The sequence below is a fragment of the Oncorhynchus kisutch genome, linkage group LG6 (assembly GCF_002021735.2).
Source record: "Oncorhynchus kisutch isolate 150728-3 linkage group LG6, Okis_V2, whole genome shotgun sequence".
NCBI lineage: Eukaryota > Metazoa > Chordata > Actinopteri > Salmoniformes > Salmonidae > Oncorhynchus > Oncorhynchus kisutch.
The window spans coordinates 20,388,353-20,407,010 of record NC_034179.2 but is presented as its reverse complement, the minus strand read 5'-3'; the positions used below and the strand labels follow the sequence as shown (position 1 = coordinate 20,407,010).

The 18,658-nt window shown below is 43.7% G+C and overlaps 1 protein-coding gene across 6 annotated transcripts in view; it reads right to left on the bottom strand.

The window, feature by feature from the left end:
- LOC109892488 (nipped-B-like protein B) overlaps positions 1 to 18,658 on the bottom strand; it is a 73,872-nt gene that overhangs the window by 20,031 nt on the left and 35,183 nt on the right. For 2 of the 6 annotated variants that reach the window (XM_031826367.1, XM_020485056.2), the window contains exons 5-20: positions 12,145 to 12,256; positions 11,866 to 12,020; positions 11,509 to 11,598; positions 10,964 to 11,109; positions 9,298 to 9,388; positions 8,609 to 9,136; positions 7,181 to 8,467; positions 6,632 to 6,760; positions 6,315 to 6,464; positions 3,040 to 3,111; positions 2,856 to 2,945; positions 2,546 to 2,646; positions 2,379 to 2,465; positions 2,034 to 2,265; positions 1,533 to 1,684; positions 1,358 to 1,438 (exon numbers count right to left, since the gene is read on the bottom strand). In XM_031826367.1, the coding sequence (XP_031682227.1) occupies positions 1,358 to 1,438; positions 1,533 to 1,684; positions 2,034 to 2,265; positions 2,379 to 2,465; positions 2,546 to 2,646; positions 2,856 to 2,945; positions 3,040 to 3,111; positions 6,315 to 6,464; positions 6,632 to 6,760; positions 7,181 to 8,467; positions 8,609 to 9,136; positions 9,298 to 9,388; positions 10,964 to 11,109; positions 11,509 to 11,598; positions 11,866 to 12,020; positions 12,145 to 12,256 (3,503 nt within the window). The remainder of the gene's footprint in view (positions 1 to 1,357; positions 1,439 to 1,532; positions 1,685 to 2,033; positions 2,266 to 2,378; positions 2,466 to 2,545; positions 2,647 to 2,855; positions 2,946 to 3,039; positions 3,112 to 6,314; positions 6,465 to 6,631; positions 6,761 to 7,180; positions 8,468 to 8,608; positions 9,137 to 9,297; positions 9,389 to 10,963; positions 11,110 to 11,508; positions 11,599 to 11,865; positions 12,021 to 12,144; positions 12,257 to 18,658) is intronic. The other 4 variants (XM_031826368.1, XM_031826370.1, XM_020485055.2 and 1 more) reach the window with 3 other exon arrangements.

The window sequence follows — 18,658 nt, the reverse complement described above, 5'->3', positions numbered from 1 at the left end:
TGCAAAACAGCTTGAGCTCAGTGAGGTTGGATGGAGAGCATTTGTGAACAGCAGTTTTCAGTTCTTTCCACAGATTCTCGATTGGATTCAGGTCTGGACTTTGACTTGGCCATTCTAACACCTGGATATGTTTATTTTTGAACCATTCCATTGTAGATTTTGCTTTATGTTTTGGATCATTGTCTTGTTGGAAGACAAATCTCCGTCCCAGTCTCAGGTCTTTTGCAGACTCCATCAGGTTCTCTTTCTTCCAGAATGGTCCTGTATTTGGCTCCATCCATCTTCCCATCAATTTTAACCATCTTCCCTGTCCCTGCTGAAGAAAAGCAGGCCCAAACCATGATGCTGCCACCACCATGTTTGACAGTGGGGATGGTGTGTTCAGGGTGATGAGCTGTGTTGCTTTTACGCCAAACATAACGTTTTGCATTGTTGCCAAAAAGTTCAATTTTGGTTTCATCTGACCAGAGCACCTTCTTCCACATGTTTGGTGTGTCTCCTAGGTGGCTTGTGGCAAACTTTAAACAACACTTTTTATGGATGTCTTTAAGAAATGGCTTTCTTCTTGCCACTCTTCCATAAAGGCCAGATTTGTGCAATATACGACTGATTGTTGTCCTATGGACAGAGTCTCCCACCTCAGCTGTAGATCTCTGCAGTTCATCCAGAGTGATCATGGGCCTCTTGGTTGCATCTCTGATCAGTCTTCTCCTTGTATGAGCTGAAAGTTTAGAGGGACGGCCAGGTCTTGGTAGATTTGCAGTGGTCTGATACTCCTTCCATTTCAATATTATCGCTTGCACAGTGCTCCTTGGGATGTTTAAAGCTTGGGAAATCTTTTTGTATCCAAATCCGGCTTTAAACTTCTTCACAACAGTATCTCGGACCTGCCTGGTGTGTTCCTTGTTCTTCATGATGCTCTCTGCGCTTTTAACGGACCTCTGAGACTATCACAGTGCAGGTGCATTTATACGGAGACTTGATTACACACAGGTCGATTGTATTTATCATCATTAGTCATTTAGGTCAAGATTGGATCATTCAGAGATCCCCACTGAACTTCTGGAGAGAGTTTGCTGCCTGAAAGTAAAGGGGCTGAATAATTTTGCATGCCCAATTTTTCAGTTTTTGATTTGTTAAAAACGTTTGAAATATCCAATAAATGTCGTTCCACTTCATGATTGTGTCCCACTCGTTGTTGATTCTTCACAAAAAAATACAGTTTTATATCTTTATGTTTGAAGCCTGAAATGTGGCAAAAGGTCGCAAAGTTCAAGGGGGCCGAATACTTTCGGAAGGCACTGTATATTCTAGAACAACGGCAGAACTCTGTGGAAACACTGGTTTGGATTCTTACCGCAGTCACTAGTTTGATGGCACACAGCTGTAGCTCACTGACACTCTCCACAAAGAATGGAGTGATGCCCATGGAGGAGACCTGAGGGAAGGAGAGAGAGATTAGTTATATGGTAAGCAAGCAGAGGTCAGAAATCATGACCCCCCCAGGGAAAGCACTAGGAGCGGAGTCTCACCTGCAGGATGGTGGTGTCAGTCAACAGCTGTATCTCCAGGAGCTCAGAGATGTTGCTGACGATGTCACACACCTTGTTGTAGAGCATGATGATCACCCTCTGCTTGTGTGTGGAGCTTTTAGCTCTCTTAGCCCTGGAGCTCAGCAAGCCACCTGGGTGAGAGAGGGGAGGAGAAGAGAGACAATGAATAAAAGTTCAGAAAAAATGCAGAGCAGAGACCCTTTCCTCAGTCAATCATGGCAGGGATAGACATAACACTGGCCCAGGTAGTTCCGAGTGGACCACACTGTCTTGTATGTACACACCGTGTATATACTTCACATGAACTGTCTTTCAAATGTTCTTGGTGCTCTGGTCTTGAACAAACCACCGTCAAACTCAAAGTTTAACAGAGTGCAAGAAGACTGTGACTGGACATTTATGTAGCCAGTTCTCACCACATTATGTTATATGGGTTTGTTCCAAATGCTTTTGATAGTAAGGTGGGGTTAGGGTGCTGACCTCCGTGAGGGTCCACTCTGTAGACAGGGTCATACTGAGGGTAGAGGGTGTTTTGCAGGTGAAACTTGGTGTACTGCAGCACCCTCTCAATCACGTCCTCGATGTACACCGCCTTCGGCATGCGGGCCGACGTCATGATGTTGAGGGCAGTCAGACAAGCGTCAGCTGACTTTGTCACGCGCTCCATGATGAGGTCTCGCCACAGTCGCTCCTCGTCTTCTGCGTCTGCGTCCTGTTGGACAGAGAGAGAAGACATTCAGACAAGTGGAACCTCTCTATGGAACATGCTTCTTAGGCCAGAAGACTAAATCTGGGTCTGAGAAACCATATGTGGGGACAACTTACATGGTTCATCAGTGTGGAGAGTTTGGACCCGTCCTGAATGTTTTTCTCCAGGATGTTCAGGACCTTCACCAACTTACCAGATGAAAGCTATGGAGACAGATGAGAAAAATATAACAGAATGCCAAAAAGATTGACATCAACCTGCATCCAATGTTCCCCTTTCTTACCCTGAAGGTGATGCCCATGGCCTTGATCTTAGCAGATTCACTGGCCAGTTCACTCAGCTGGTGTTTCCCCAGCAGAAGCTCCTGTGGGATCTCATCGTCATCTGTTGACGAGAGTTGTGGAGTTACAGTTGGCAGTTCTGTCACCGTCATTTATAACTGAGCATTACTATGGCTGATATCAAATTACATTTGAAAAGAAATCCAACAATCACAATTTCATCTTTCCCATTCTTGGTAAAAATGTCATTCAAACCTCTGAAGAAAACTTAAAATAAATAAATATGTAAAGTAGATAATGAATAATGCATACCCATGGCATTGAAGTCAATGTCCTCCAAGCTCTCCAGAATGTTGTCCACACTGGCTGAGAACCTCTTGAACGTGGAGGAGTCCATCAGTTCTGTTGAGTAAACAACACAGAGAAAGTGAATAACCTGCGCTTATGAGACCAAAGACATACAACAAAGACATTACTGAATTTAGAGTGAAATTACCTTCTGCTGTCAGCTTGGGCTCGTATGCCTTTCTTTTCTTCTGTTTTTCCTTCTTCTTCATCTTTCTGGCAACTGGACAGGATTGATACATGTTAGGACAATGACATTGGACAGCAACACTTATCTAGTGAAATATTACTACTACTCATCCTCAGCATTTTACCCTGTATCTAATGCACAGGTATACCATGCTGGTGTATGCTCTATTTAGTGCCTTCGTAAAGTATTCATACCCTTTGAGTTATTCCAAATTTTACTGTGTTACAGCCTGAACTAAAAACGGATTAAATATAATTGTTTTCTAACCAAATGCCTTTTTGCAAATGTAGAGAAAAAATGAAATACAGTAATATCTCATTTACATAGGTATTCACACACCTAACATGCATGTTAGAAGCACCTTTGGCAGTGATTACAGCAGTGAGTCTTTCTGGGTAAATGTCTAAGAGCGTTGCACACCTGGACTGTACAAGATTTGCACATTATTCTCTTAAAAATTCTTTCAGCTCTGTCAAGTTAGTTGTTGATAATTGCTAGACAGCTATTTTCAAGTCTTGTCATAGATTTTCAAACCAATTTAAGTCAAAACAGTAACTAGGCCACTCAGGAACATTCAATGTTGTCGTGCTAAGCAACCATTGAATATTTGGCCTTGGGCCTCCCGGGTGGCGCAGTGGTTAAGGGCGCTGTACTGCAGCGCCAGCTGTGCCATCAGAGTCCCTGGGTTCGCGCCCAGGCTCTGTCGTAACCGGCCGCGACCGGGAGGTCCGTGGGGCGACACACAATTGGCATAGCGTCGTCCGGGTTAGGGAGGGCTTGGTCGGTAGGGATGTCCTTGTCTCATCGCGCACCAGCGACTCCTGTGGCGGGCCGGGCGCAGTGCGAGCTAGCCAAGGTTGCCAGGTGCACGGTGTACCCTCCGACACATTGGTGCGGGTGGCTTCCGGGTTGGATGCGCGCTGTGTTAAGAAGCAGTACGGCTGACTTTCAACCTTCGTCTCTCCCGAGCCCGTACGGGAGTTGTAGCGATGAGACAAGATAGTAGCTACTACTAACCACGAAATGAGGTTATTGTCCTGCTGAAAGGTACATTTGTCTCCCAGTGTCTGTTGGAAAGCTGACCTAACCAGGTTTTCCTCTAGGATTTTGCCTGTGCTCTATGTCGTTTCTTTTTATCACAAAAATAAAAACTCCCTAGTCCTTGGTGATGACAAGCATATCCATAACATAATGCAGCCACCACCATGCTTGAAAATATGAAGAGTGATACTCAGTGATGTTGTGTTGGATTTGCCACAAACATAACGCTTTGTTTTCAGGACATAAATGTAATTTCTTTTCCACATTTTGCAGCTTTACTTTTGTGCCTTCTTTCAAACAGGATGCATGTTTTGGAATATTTTTATTCTGTACAGGGACCTTACAGATAATTGTGTATATATGTGTGGGGTACAGAGATGAGGTAGCCATTCATATCATGTTAAACACCATTATATCATATGCAACTTATTGTGATGTGTTAAGCATCATTTTACTCCTGAACTTATTTAGGCATTCCATCAATAACAAAGGGGTTGAATACATAATTGACTCAAGACATTTCAGCTTTCCATTTTTCATGAATTTGTCAAATATTCTTAAAACAGAATCCTACTTTGACATGATGGGGTATTATGTATAGGCCAGTGACACACAATCTCAATTCAATCCATTTTACATTCAGGCTGTAACACAATTACATTTGAATACTTTCTTAATTTAAGGCACTGTATGTATGTATTGCTACATTACAGCCTTATTCTAAAATGGATGAAATTAAATATTTTCCTCACCAATCTACACACAATACCCCATAACGACAAAGCTATTATTTTGATATTTTTGGGGAAAATGTATTTTTAACCAAAAAACAGAAATACATTATTTACATAAGTATTCAGACCCTTTGCTATGAAACTCGAAATTGAACTCAGGTGCATCATGTTTTCATTGTTTTTAAAACATGATTGGAGTCCACCTGCGATAAATTAAATTGATTGGACATGATTTGAAAAAGGCACACACCTGCCTATATAAGATCCCACAGTTGACAGTGCATGTCAGAGCAAGAACCAATGAATTGTCTGTAGAGCTCCAAGACAGGATTGTGTCAAGGCACAAATCTGGGGAAAGGGACCAAAACATTTCTGCAGCATTGAAGGTCCCCAAGAACACAGTGGCCTCCGTCATTCTTAAATGGAAGAAGTTTGGAACCATCAAGACTCTTATTAGAGCTGGCCGCCAGGCCAAACTGAGCAATCGGGGGAGAAGGGCCTTGGTCAGGGAGGGGACCAAGAACCCGATGATCACTCTGACAGAGCTCAAGACTTCCCTCTGTGGAGGTGGGAGACCTTAAGGACAACCATCTCTGCAGCACTCCAACCAATCAGGCCTTTATGGTAGTGGCAATACGGAAGCAATACGGAAGCCATTCCAGAAGCCACACCTCAGTAAAAGGCACAGCCCGCTTGGAGTTTGCCAAAAGGCACCTAAAGGACTCTCAGACCATGAGAAACAAGATTCTCTGGTCTGATGAAACTAACATTGAACTCTTTGGCCTGAATGCCAAGCGTCACGTCTGGAGAAAACCTAGCACCATTCCTACGGTGAAACATGGTGGTGGCAGCATTCCGGCTGTGGGGATGTTTCTCAGCGGCAGGGTCAGGATTGAGGGAAAGACGAACGGAGCAAAGTACAGAAGGACCCTTGATGAACCTGCTCCAGAGCGCTCAGGACATCAGACTGGGGGCGAAGGTTCACCTTCCAACGGGACATCGACCCTAAGCACACAGCCAACCTGACAAAGCTTGAGAGGATCTGCAGAGAAGAATCGGAAAAACTCCCAAAATACAAGTGTGCCAAACTCGAAGCTGTAATCTCTGCCAAAGGTGTTTCAACAAAGTACTGAGTAAAGGGTCTGATTATTTACGGAAATATGAATTTCAGTAAAAAAATATATATATTATATAAATTTGCAAGAATGTCTAAACCTTTTTTTGCTTTGTCATTATGGGGTATTGTGTCTAGATTGAAGCGGGGAAAAAACTATTTAATCAATTTCAGAATAAGGCTGTAACATAACAAAATGTGGAAAAAGTCAAGGGGTCTGAATACTTTCCGAATACACTGTATATATATATATAGATAGATATATATATGAGAGAGAGAGAGAGAGAGGAAAAGATAACCATCGATGCTCATGATGGATGGTCAGTCAAAGACAGTGCCAGACTTACGGTCACTCATGCTGGGCGGTGGGGACTCATCGTATGAATCCTCTGGGCTGCGTTCACGGTGGCGGCTGCCGGACCCCCTGCGCCCTGAGCCTCTCCTCTCATCAGGCTCCCATGTCTTTTCCCGCTCCTTCTTGTGACGCTTCCGCGTAGCTGCAGGAAGAGAGAGAAGGAGCAACAAGTTAAAGGATGAAGCTTTGATCATAAACACCAGGGGTTTGTTATCAACCATTAGCCCGCCCCCAACTACTGTGATTGGAATGAACACCGTTTTGGATATGACTGTGCAAAAAAAAAAAAGCTATATGTTTGGTACTTACACTCCGTCACAGAGTCGTCGTCATCATCGTCATCATCGGAGTTGACCTCGGCGTACTTGGGCTTCTCCTTGATGGTGCTGCGCTTGCGTTTGTTCATCTTCACCCTCTCACACAGTGGCATGGTGGACTCTATCTCAGCAATCAGATGAGGAGGCAGTTCTTTCAACACTGATTCATCAAGACCTCACAGAGCGAGGCCACCCAGTCATCTATTAGCCCTTGTACGAAAGGGCTAATTACACTAACAATGACACATTTGTGCCACAACTAAAACAGATAGTGTCTTGTATTCAGGATCATTAGCAAGGCCTCATAACCATTTCAAATAAACCCCGCAATAAATCGGAATCCTTTCAAGGAGAGTAAAATACAGAACGTTATTCTGTGCTGCTACTGGATCAATGTGCAAAGTAATTAGAACTCTCAAAGTTCTCAAAGCAATAAGTCAAAAACACATGTCAACACAGGTTACCATAGCTAAACCTTAAGTTCACCCAAACAACAAGCTGACCCAGTCTGTCATGCAGACATCAGGATGTCTCCTCTTACCTTTCTCAGAGATCCAATGAGAGGGTCTGCTCTTGGAGGACTTGGAGCTACGTGCGCTTCTATCTTTCCTCTCCCTGATGATTTTCTGCACCTCGTCGATGCTGAGTTTCTGCAGCACCACAACCGGTTTGGCTGCTGTCTTCATCTTCTCTACCAGTCCCAGTCGCTCCAGCTTGACCCGGGGCTCCTTCCAGCCCTCCACTACTGAACCCAGACCAGGCTTCCTCATCTCAGCTGCCAACACATGCCCATCCTTATCCCGCTTCACTTTGGGAATCACAAAGTTCTTAAAGCCTCCAGACTTTACGCCCCCCAGCAGGTAAGCAGGGAACTCCTGCTTGTTTTCGGCAGGTTGTTGCTTAGAGTCCTGTCGGTTCCTGCTGCCGTCCCCACTCCTCCTCTCCTCCCCGCTCCTCCTCTCCTCTTTATTGGGGGATTTGAGGTTGGGGCCTGGCCGGTCAGTCCTCTGGCGCCCACTGTGGTCCACCCCCCCTCGCCCTTCCTGCTTAACCCGCGGGCTCTCTGGCCTGGAGCGCTGCTCTGGAGATCGTCGGTCCCGTGGATCCCCTGCCTCTGTCCTGTGTTTCCTCTCCCTGTCCTTATCCCCCCGCTCCCTGTCTCTGTCCCGTCCATGTTTGGAGTCATGTTCCCCCCTGTTGGACTTGCTGGGGGTCTCTGGCCTGCGGATGCGGGATGGGTCACTGTCCCGGGACCTGTCCTCCCTGTGACCAGAGTCTGAGCGACCCTCGTGCCGTTGTCGTGGCTTGTCAGGCATCCTGGCGTCGGGGCGGGCCTTGCTATTGTCAGGTTTGCCATCGTGTCGATGTTTGGACGAGTCTCGTCTGTTTTCGTGCTTGTGTTTGGGGGTCTCCGGTCGGACGTCGGGTCCCAGCTTCTTGGGGGTGTCGGTACGCTGCTTGATGACCTCTGGCCGGACGTCTGCAGTCTGTAGTGTGTCTCCTTCTGTCTTGGAGTTTAGCCGCAGGACTCCAGCGGAGTCGGGGCCGTCCCCAGGACACAGGTGTTCCTCAGGCCAGCTCCTCAGGGCAGGGGTGTGGGTGCCTATGTTTACCTCTGGCTGCCCGTCAGCTCTACCTGCTTGCTGCAGGTCGATGCTGACCATTAGGGCAGGGCGGCTCGCACCATTACTGGCAGCACTAGCCTCCTGGGGTGCCAGCTTGCTGCCAGCATTTCCCCCTCCCACACCAGGTTGGGTTGCCCCCGCTGTACCTCCAGCTCCAGGCTCTTGGGGATACGAGTCCTGCTTCCGCTTCTTCAGTGGCTTGTCTGCAGTGAGGAAACCATTGCTCAGAAAAGATCCTGACATATTACTTATTTTTATCAGCAAGTTATTTCTCCTATTTCTCAGCACACTAAAACATATTTTTTAGGATAGATTTTTAAGTGCAACATTGAATGTAAACTCACCTTTATCCTGAACCTCTTTGGAGCAACGCTCCCTTTCTATGAGCGTCTCCCGTTCTATCCTCTCGATCTCAGCGAGCGCGTCCATCTCAGCATCGTCGTAAACAGCTCCACTGATCACCCCTCCAGCCTGCTTAGTGTTCTGGAGCACAGGGACCTGCTGGTAGCCTGACTGCTCCCCCTGGCCCGGGGCTAACCTGTGGGCAAGGTCCTGCTGCGCCCGGGAGAACTGCAGGCTGTTGTAGGCCAGGTCAGTGTCCTGGTCCTCTGCCCCAGGTAGGAGCTCTCCGGACGGGTCCATCTCAGTGGACTTCACCCGGGACAGTTTGAGGGTCAGCTTGGTAGAGTCTTTAGAGGGAGAGCTGACAATATCGTACATAGCAGCTTTATCCAACTGCTCCTTCTCCTCTTTAGTTAGCTTCTTCTGCTTCTTCTTGCAGTCAGGAGAGTCCAGGAGGAGGTCGGGAGCGCTGTCACGGGGGGAAGTGTAAGGGTTTGGGGAGTGAAGGATGAGGCTAGGTCGTAATCCTGCTGAAACCAAAAAAATAAATACAAATAAATTGTGTGTGATTTTTTACAAATATGAACACTGATCGATTCAGGCATGAACACTTGACATAGAATATGTAGATTGACTCATGATTTCCAGAACACAGTATGATTATGCATATTAGCGGTCTCGGTTGGTATACCTTTTGGGGTCCCTTCGCTGCCAGCAGGGGAACAAACAGACTGGGGCGAACGGAGTGGGAAGGAGGGATTTCTCATGGAAGGATCACTCTCCTTGGAAAAATATGAATCAGATATTCATTACCAGTCAAATGTTTGGACACACCTACTCATTCAAGAGTTTTTCTTTATTTTGAATATGTTCAACATCGTAGAATAATGGTGAAGACATCAAAACTATGAAATAACACATGTGGAATCAAGTAGTAACCAAAAAAGTGTTAAACAAATCAAAGTATATTTTATATTTGAAATACTTTAGTAGCCACCTTTCGCCTTGACAGCTTTGCACATTCCTGGCATTATCTCAACCAGCTTCATGAGGTAGTCACCTGGAATGCATTTCAATAAACAGGTGTGCCTTGTTAATTTGTGGAATTTCTTTCCTTCTTAATGCGTTTGAGCCAATCAGTTGCGTTGTGACAAGGTAGGGGTGGTATACAGAAGATAGCCATATTTGGTAAAAGATCAAAGTCCATATTATGGAAAGAACAGCTCAAATAAGCATAGAGAAATGACAGTCCATCATTACTTTAAGACATGAAGATCAGTCAATGCAGAACATTTCAAGAACTTTGAAAGTTTCTTCAAGTGCCGTCACAAAAACCATCCGGCGCTATGATGAAACTGTCTCGCATGAGGACCGCCACAGGAATGGAAGACCCAGAGTTACCTCTGCTGCAGAGGACAAGTTCATTAGTTAACTGCACCTCAGATTGTGAAATGCTTTACAGATTTCAAGTAACAGACACATCAACATCAACTGTTCAGAGGAGACTGCGTGAATCTCGGTTGGTATACCTTTTGGGGTCAAATTGATGAAAGAAAAAAAAAACACTACTAAAGGACACCAATAACAAGAGACTTGCTTGGGCCAAGAAACACGAGCAATGGACATGAGACTGGTGGAAATCTGTTCTTTGGTCTGATGAGTCCAAATTCACGATTTTTGGTTCTAACCGCCGTGTCTTCGTGATACGCAGAGTAGGTGAACGGATGGTCTCCACATGGGTGGTTCCCACTGTGAAGCATGGCTGTTTAAGGGCTATTTGACCAAGAAGGAGCGTGATGGAGTGCTGCATCAGATGACCTGGCCTCCACAATCACCCGGCCTCAACCCAATTGAGATGGTTTGGGTTGGACCACAGAGTGAAGGAAAAGCAGCCAACAAGTGCTCAGCATAAGTGGGAACTCCTTCAAGACTACTGAAAAAGCATTCCTCATGAAGCTGGTTGAGAGAAAGCTTTGCAAACCCTTGGCAGTCATCAAGGCAAAGGGTGGCTACTTTGAAGAATCTCAAATATAAAATATATTTTGATTTGTTTAACACTTTTTGGGCTACAACATGATTCCATATGTGTTATTTCATAGTTTTGATGTCTTCACTATTATTCTACAATGTCGAAAATAGTACAAATAAAGAAAAACCCTTGAATAAGTAGGTAAGTCCAAACTTTTGACTGGTACTGTATATAACTAAAGCAGCAAGGGTGGATACAACTCCACACAACAAATACATTCAGGCAGTGTACCAGCAATGAGGATCCAAGAGAGGAAATTGTATTTAATGTCAAAATGGTATCTTTGCTCGGTAGTTTAATCTTGGTATGAATCAATTCTCATGTTTACCTCATTCCCTAATCTGTGGACTATGTTCATGTAGTCTTCGTTGGAGCCATGTCTGGCATTGTGATTGGCTGAGTTGCTTGAAATTTGCCCGGAGACCTTGTTGTCATGGATGTTCCGCATGCCGCCAGGAACCATGGGGCTGGCAACTGAACAAACACCAAAATAAATCCCAGATACAATCAATCAACCTTCATTCAATTACCTTGCAGCTACGCAAAACCATACTAAACACTGGTTCACCTGTTAATCATCTTATTCAACAGGTAGAATGAATGCAGATAAACAAGAAATATAACAACACCAAAGAACGGAGACCTGAAAAATGACACCTATCTACAGGAATCTTGCAGCGAGCAAGTGTACATTGCTAACCAACACTCCATCCTCTATTGTTATAAATACAGTTTGCAATTGGATAGACAGAGCATGGATATTTTGTGATGCAAATAATGCGTCACAGAGACACAAGCCGATGGGTCACAGCTTGGAGGTGATGGGGCCCGACTGTGGATGTTTGATATGATGCCCCCAGGGGTTTCCCATACCTAAGGTTGGGGTGGAGGGGTTCTGGTGGGGGGAGGCCTGCGGCTGGGTCTGCACCTCTAGGCAGGGCTGCACAGGCCTCTGGGGGCTTCCTGAATATGAGGGTGCAAGTGAAAGGAGAGGGGAAGAATGAAGCTCATCGCCCACAGAACACCAACACAACACACCAGGGTAAACTGTGTTGGTTTATAATGCATGGAGCACTTCTGTCCATATGTACAAATTCTACAGGGTCTTCAGCAAAGAATCAACATAATGACATGCATAATAGTTAGTTACAGTATGGTTATTTGAGAATTCGTTGGTAAGTTCCCCATCATGCATTATGCTCCAAAACAAAAGCAGAAGTGCAGCCCCACCTTGCTGGATCTGTTGGTGCTGAGAGTAGCTAGGTGGGTGAGGGTACTGCTGCATGTAAGCAGCAGGGCTTTGGGGGGCATAGGGGCTGGGCACAGGGCTGTTCTGCTGGGGCGTGAACCTGGCATCCGACCCCATCTGTGGAGGGGCAAAGCGACTGTAGAGAAAGAGGATGAGAAGAACATGTCAATTCAAAGGGAATCTGAGAGAAGTATTGAATGAACTAGCAGAGGACTCACTGTAACATTACAGAAAATTGAACAAGCAATTTATTGTCATACCTAGAAGGGCTGTGTGAGATAGTGGTTTGCTGGTAGTTTGTCGACGCCGGACTCCCATGCATGGAATTCTGGGACATCTTGTACTGCGGCATCATTGGCTGCTGCATTATATCTATCAGATGAAAATAAGAGATGTGGTTAAAGAGGAGTAGAGAAGACCAGTGCACAGCACCAATACTGAGGGGCAATTCCACGGTAACAAAGGGACACAGATTCTTCACACAAATGTATGTCAAATAAAAAACAATTATTGCAAAATTAATCACTCCATGGGAGTCCAGCATAAACTGTCATTCTGTTTGCATTTGCACTGTTCAAGTAAATGTTTGTGGAAATTGTTAAAAGTAGTCCTTGTTGGGGCCGGGCGGTAAACCATATTTGATGCACGGACCGGTTTGGATTTTTACTTTACCTTACATAACGGTATTTCAACGTTTGGTTTGCTAAATGTAATAATTGAGTGATGAAACTCAAACACTGATGGCAATCATCCGTTCTTACCGCCAGTAAGAGACTGCTAACAGCGGAGAACTGTTAACTTCCCAGCAAGAGCTTCTGGAGCGCATATTAGGTACTTTTTTTTGCCATGAATCATGCTTGTGGGGCAGTGCAGGAGCCGAAATAGTGCACATGTACTTTTTTGCTGTTAAACTTGCCTGTGAGGCAATGTGGGTGCTAAAAGAACCCTAGAAATCTGCACAGTGCTACTTGTGGCGAAAGTAAGAACTGCCATTAAATGCATTGAAAATACATGGTCATAAACCAGGTTTCCATCCAACCACTTCATGTGGATGAATTACCTGACACATGAAAAAAAGTCATGACGGGGCTGATGGAAACAGGATATGCCGGTACAATTTTATAAATGCAGACAGACAATTACTTTGTTCGACATGGTGGGATCTTTTTGTGTCTGTAAAATTAATAATGCGAAAAAAAAGTGGTGGAAACGCCTTTCTGCAGAAAATATTCATATAATAACCATAATATCGACGTAAACTTGGTCCTTCCACTACAACTCGGTAAACCACGCAGTTTATTAGGCTACAGATGAAATAAGTTTTGATGAACTTCACAGGGTGGTGAAAGTGCACATGAGTTTGATGCTCCCTTCCAATAAATATCTTATTCTGGTGACATGATGATGCTCGGCTGCCGTTTGACAAATACAAAAATTATTGCTCTTATCCATAATAATCTCATAATGCAGGTAGCCTACCCTCACTGTATGCCAAGCCGTTGGCTAGAGCGCATGTGCCAAGACCTGAGTGAGCATGTTTGCTATATATATATAATGCAACAGTTTGTGACAAAACCATCAGTCGAGTTGAAAATGCAATGGAAACCCATTTAACTTGTATTTTTCTATTCGGCACATGTGAATTTAACCTCAAACGTTATTTTTATGTGCACTACATCATCATGCACAGAAAATGTGCATATTGTTTTATGCAGATTTTAGAATATTCACATAGAAATCTATGGCAAATTGGATGGAAACCTAGGTATGAGAGAAGAATAGTTATTCTGATAAAGAAAAAAAAAACTTTGAAAAAAGGAATACATAAACAAAACAGGTGTGGCACAGTGTGGAAATGATAACAATTGAGTGCAGGAAATGCAGTAATTTATAAAAATAATTTTCGGTTGAAGTTTGATTGAACAGTATAAACAGAAGAAAATTAAAACCACTTAATATATTTTTTAAATAATCCACCCTATGGTCATGTACTACTCATGAAGCATATATATATATATAAAAAAACATAAAATATCTTAAAATTTGGCAAATATTGTGATACATTTTGGCCATATCACCCAATCCCCAGCCCTTGTGCTTAGAGTAGTATAGTTTAACTTTGCATCATTGGTTTTTGTTTGACATACATTTTAAAGCGAAAAATCGGACTATCAGCGTCACTCCGCTAGCATGGAATTGCACTGAGGAAACCTCAAGAACAAGACAGAGGGGTGTCCTATTTATATGAGTGGGAGATAGAAGACCTCACTCAAAACTATTAGGTAGGGATGTACATATTTCCTTTTCAAGACGATTTGATAGGTACAGTTGAAGTCGGAAGTTTACATATATCTTAGCCAAATACATTTAAACTCAAGTTTTTCACAATTCCTGACATTTAATCCTAGTACAAATGCCCTGTCTTAGGTCAGTTAGGATCACCACTTTATTTTAAGAATGTGAAATGTCAGAATAGTAGTAGAGAGAATTATTTATTTCAGATTTGATTTCTTTCATCACATTCCCAGTGGGTCAGAAGTTTACATACACTCAATTAGCATTTGGTAGCATTGCCTTTAAATTGTTTAACTTGGGTCAAGTGTTTCGGGTAGCCTTCCACAATCTTCCCACAATAAGTTGGGTGAATTTTGGACCATTCCTCCTGACAGAGCTGGTGTAACTGAGTCAGGTTTCTAGGCTACCTTGCTAGCACACGCTTTTTCAGTTCTGCCCACAATTTTTCTATTGGATTAAGGTCCGGGCTTTGTGATGGCCACTCCAATACCTTGACTTTGTTGTCCTTAAGCCATTTTGCCACAACTTTGGAAGTATGCTTGGGGTCATTGTCCATTTGGAAGACACATTTGTGACCAAGCTTTAATGTCTTGAGATGTTGCTTCAATATATCCACATCATTTTCCCCCTCATGGTGCCATCTATTTTGTGAAGTGCACCAGTCCTTCCTGCAGCAAAGCACCCCCACAACATGATGCTGCCACCCCCGTGCTTCACGGTTGGGATGGTGTTCTTCGGCCTGCAAGCCTCCCCCTTTTTCCTCCAAACATAACGATGGTCATTATGGCCAAACTGTTCTATTTTTGTTTCATCAGACCAGAGGACATTTCTCCAAAAAGTATGATCTTTGTCCCCTTGTGCAGTTGCAAACTGTAGTCTGGCTTTTTTAATGGTGGTTTTGGAGCAGTGGCTTCTTCCTTGTTGAGAGGCCTTTCAGGTTCTGTCGATACAGGACTCGTTTTTCTATGGATATAGAGACTTTTGTACCGGTTTCCTCCAGCATCTTCACAAGGTCCTTTGCTGATGTACTGGAGGTTATAGTAATATAACAGTTTCCAGTGTACAAGGAAGTACAATTAACATATTGCTTGATTCATTGTTGAGTACAACTGCACAGCATCAGCAGCACAGCGTCAGGCAATAGTTTGTGAGACATTTCACTAGAGAAGATGCAAATGGCCTGGGTCATTCAGACAGAAGAGATGACAAAGGAGAGGCACCAAGTCTGTCATCATCATAACACACTTAGCTTGCCTAATCAAGGTCCTTAAACAAAAATCACACATACATAAAAATAACTGTTAAAAAAAAACTGATCATGAGAGAGACAGTGATAAGCTATTTAAATTATCCCGATGATGACGAATGCAACAGAAGCTCAGGAACAGAGGTTATAAAACTAATATGCATGACTGTGGATGACAAACCATCTCAGACATGATGAGGTTCCAAGAAGCTTTAACACCTTCAGAGGATTCAGTCTGGCTCTGTATCCCAATCTCAGCACAGTACAGTACAGAGTGGATCCCTACCGGCACAGTGTTTTTCCATAAGTACATGGAGTAGCCATCCAAATCGAAAAAGTAGCCAGCCAGGGAATTCCAAGCTGGGTAATTTGGGTGAATTATCCCTTTAACAACTTGGCCTGTCAATCAATCACTGTGGGTGGGATTGTCAGGGGAGGAGCAGGATGTTTGTGAGTCACAGAGTCGATAGGGGTTCAGATCTGTCAATCAATCACTGTGGGAGGGACTTAGAGAAGTAATCTAGTCAGTAAAACTAATAGTCTACTCTTTCGACTTAATGTATTGTGGCAAAAACAAAATCTAGTCCACTCTGTTTTATTATCACCTGAAACAATATATTTATCCTGTCTTGAATGAAAAGGTCATATTTCGCAATCTCCCCCCCAAAAAATGTGATCTGACGTGAGACAGGGTCTCCTCCATCTTGCTTACAAACACTACACCTATCCGGGAAGGATACTGACCTCATCCTGTCAGTAAAGGATGCCTGGTTGTTCTTTAAAAGTGCTTTCCTCGCCATCTTAAATAAGCATGCCCCATTCAAAAAATGTAGAACTAAGAACAGATATAGCCCTTGGTTCACTCCAGACTTGACTGCCCTTGACCAGCACAAAAACATCCTGTGGCGTACTACATTAGCATTGAATAGCCCCGCGTTATGCAACTTTTCAGGGAAGTCGGGAGCCAATATACACAGTCAGTTAGGAAAGCTAAGGATAGCTTTTTCAAACAGAAAATAGCATCCTGGAGCATCAATTCCAAAAAGTTTTGGGACACCGTAAAGTCCATGGAGAATAAGAGCACCTCCTCCCAGCTGCCCACTGCACTGTGGCTAGGAAACACTGTCACCCCTGATAAATCCACAATAATTGATCATTTCAATAAGCATTTTTCTATGGCTGGCCATGCTTTCCACCTGGCTATCCCTACTAGAGGTCGACCGATTATGATTTTTCAACGCCGATACAGATTATTGGAGGGAAAAAAAGACGATACCAATTAATCAGACGATTTTTATATATATATTTGCAATAATGACAATTACAACAATACTGAATGAACACTTTTATTTTAACTTAATATAACTGATAAATAAAATACATTTAGTCTCAAATAATGAAACATGTTCACTTTGGTTTAAAAAATGCAGATGGAGAAGAAAGTAAAAGCGCAATAATTGCCATGTAAAAAAAGCTCATGTTTAAGTTTCTTGCTCAGAACATGAGAACATATGAAAGCTGATGGTTGCTTTTAAAATGATTCTTCAATATTCCCAGTTAAGAAGTTTTAGGTTGTAGTTACTATAGGAAATATACGACTATTTCTCTCTATACCATTTGTATTTCATATAACCTTCAATGTTATGTCATAATTATGTACAATTCTGGCAAATTAATTACGGTCTTTGTTAGGAAGAAATGGTCGTCACACAGTTCGCAACGAGCCAGATGGCCAAAACTGCTGCATTTCCCCTGACAAGAATGCGCTTTTGTTAATGCATCACCCGTTTGGCGAAGTAGGCTGTGATTCGATGATAAATTAACAGGCACCGCATTGATTATATGCAATGCAGGACAAGCTAGTTAAACTAGTAATACCATCAACCACGTGTAGTAAACTAGTGATTATGTTAAGATGGATTGTTTTTTATAAGTTTAATGCTATCAAGCACCTTACCTTGGCTCCTTGCTGCACTCGGGTAACAGGTGGTCAAGCCTGCCAAGCAGTCTCCTCATGGATTGCAATGTAATTAGCCATAATCGGCATCCAAAAATGCTGATTACAGATTGTTATGAAAACTTGAAATCGGTCCTAATTAATTGGTCGACCTCTAACCCCTACCAAAAGCTATGCACTCCCCGCAGCAACACACCCAAGCGCCTTCCCCCCACTTCTCCTTCACCCAAATCCAGATAGCTGATGTTCTGAAAGAGCTGCAAAACCTGCATCCCTACAAATCAGCTGGGCTGGACAATCTGGACACTTATCTGCCAAAATTGTTGCAACCCCTAATACTAGCCTGTTCAACCTCTCTTTGTATCGTCTGAGATCCCTAAAGATTAGAAAGCTGCCGTGGTCAGACACTCTAGACCCAAACTGTTGTAGACCTATATCCAATCTAGTTTCCGAGCTGGTCACGGGTGCACCTCAGCCACGCTCAAGGTCCTAAACGCTATAATAACCTCCATTGATAAAAGACAGTACTGTGCTGCCGTTTTCATTGACCAGGCCAAGGCTTTTGACTCTGTCAATCATTACATTCTTATCAGCAGACTCAAAAGCCTTGGCTTCTCAAATGACTGTCTCGCCTGGTTCACCAACTACGTCTTCAGATAGAGTTCAGTGTGTCAAATCGGAGGGCCTGTTGTCCGGACGTCTGGCAGTCTCTATATAGGGGTTCAATTCTCAGGCCGACTCTTTTCTCTGTATACATCAATGATGTCGCTCTTGCAGCTGGTGATTCTCTGATCCACATCTATGCAGAAGACACCATTATGTATACATCTGGCCCTTCCTTGGACACTATGTTAACAAACCTCCAAATGAGCTTCAATGCCATACAACAATCCTTCCATGGCCTCCAAGTGCTCTTAAATGCTAGTAAAACTAAATGCATGCCCTTCAACCGATTGCTGCCCGTACCCGCCCGCCCAACTAGCATCCCTAATTTGGACAGCTCTGACTTAGAATATGTGGACAACTACAAATACCTAGGTGTCTGGTTAGACTGTAAACTCTCCTTCCAGACTCACATTAAGCATCTCCAATCTAAAATTAAATCTAGAATCGGCTTCCTATTTCGCAACAAAGCCACCTTCACTCATGCTGCCAAACATAGCCTCGTAAAACTGACCATCCAACCAATCCTTGACTTCAGCGATGTCATTTACAAAATAGCCTCCAACACTCTACACAGAAAAATGGATGAAGTCTATCACAGTGCCATCTGTTT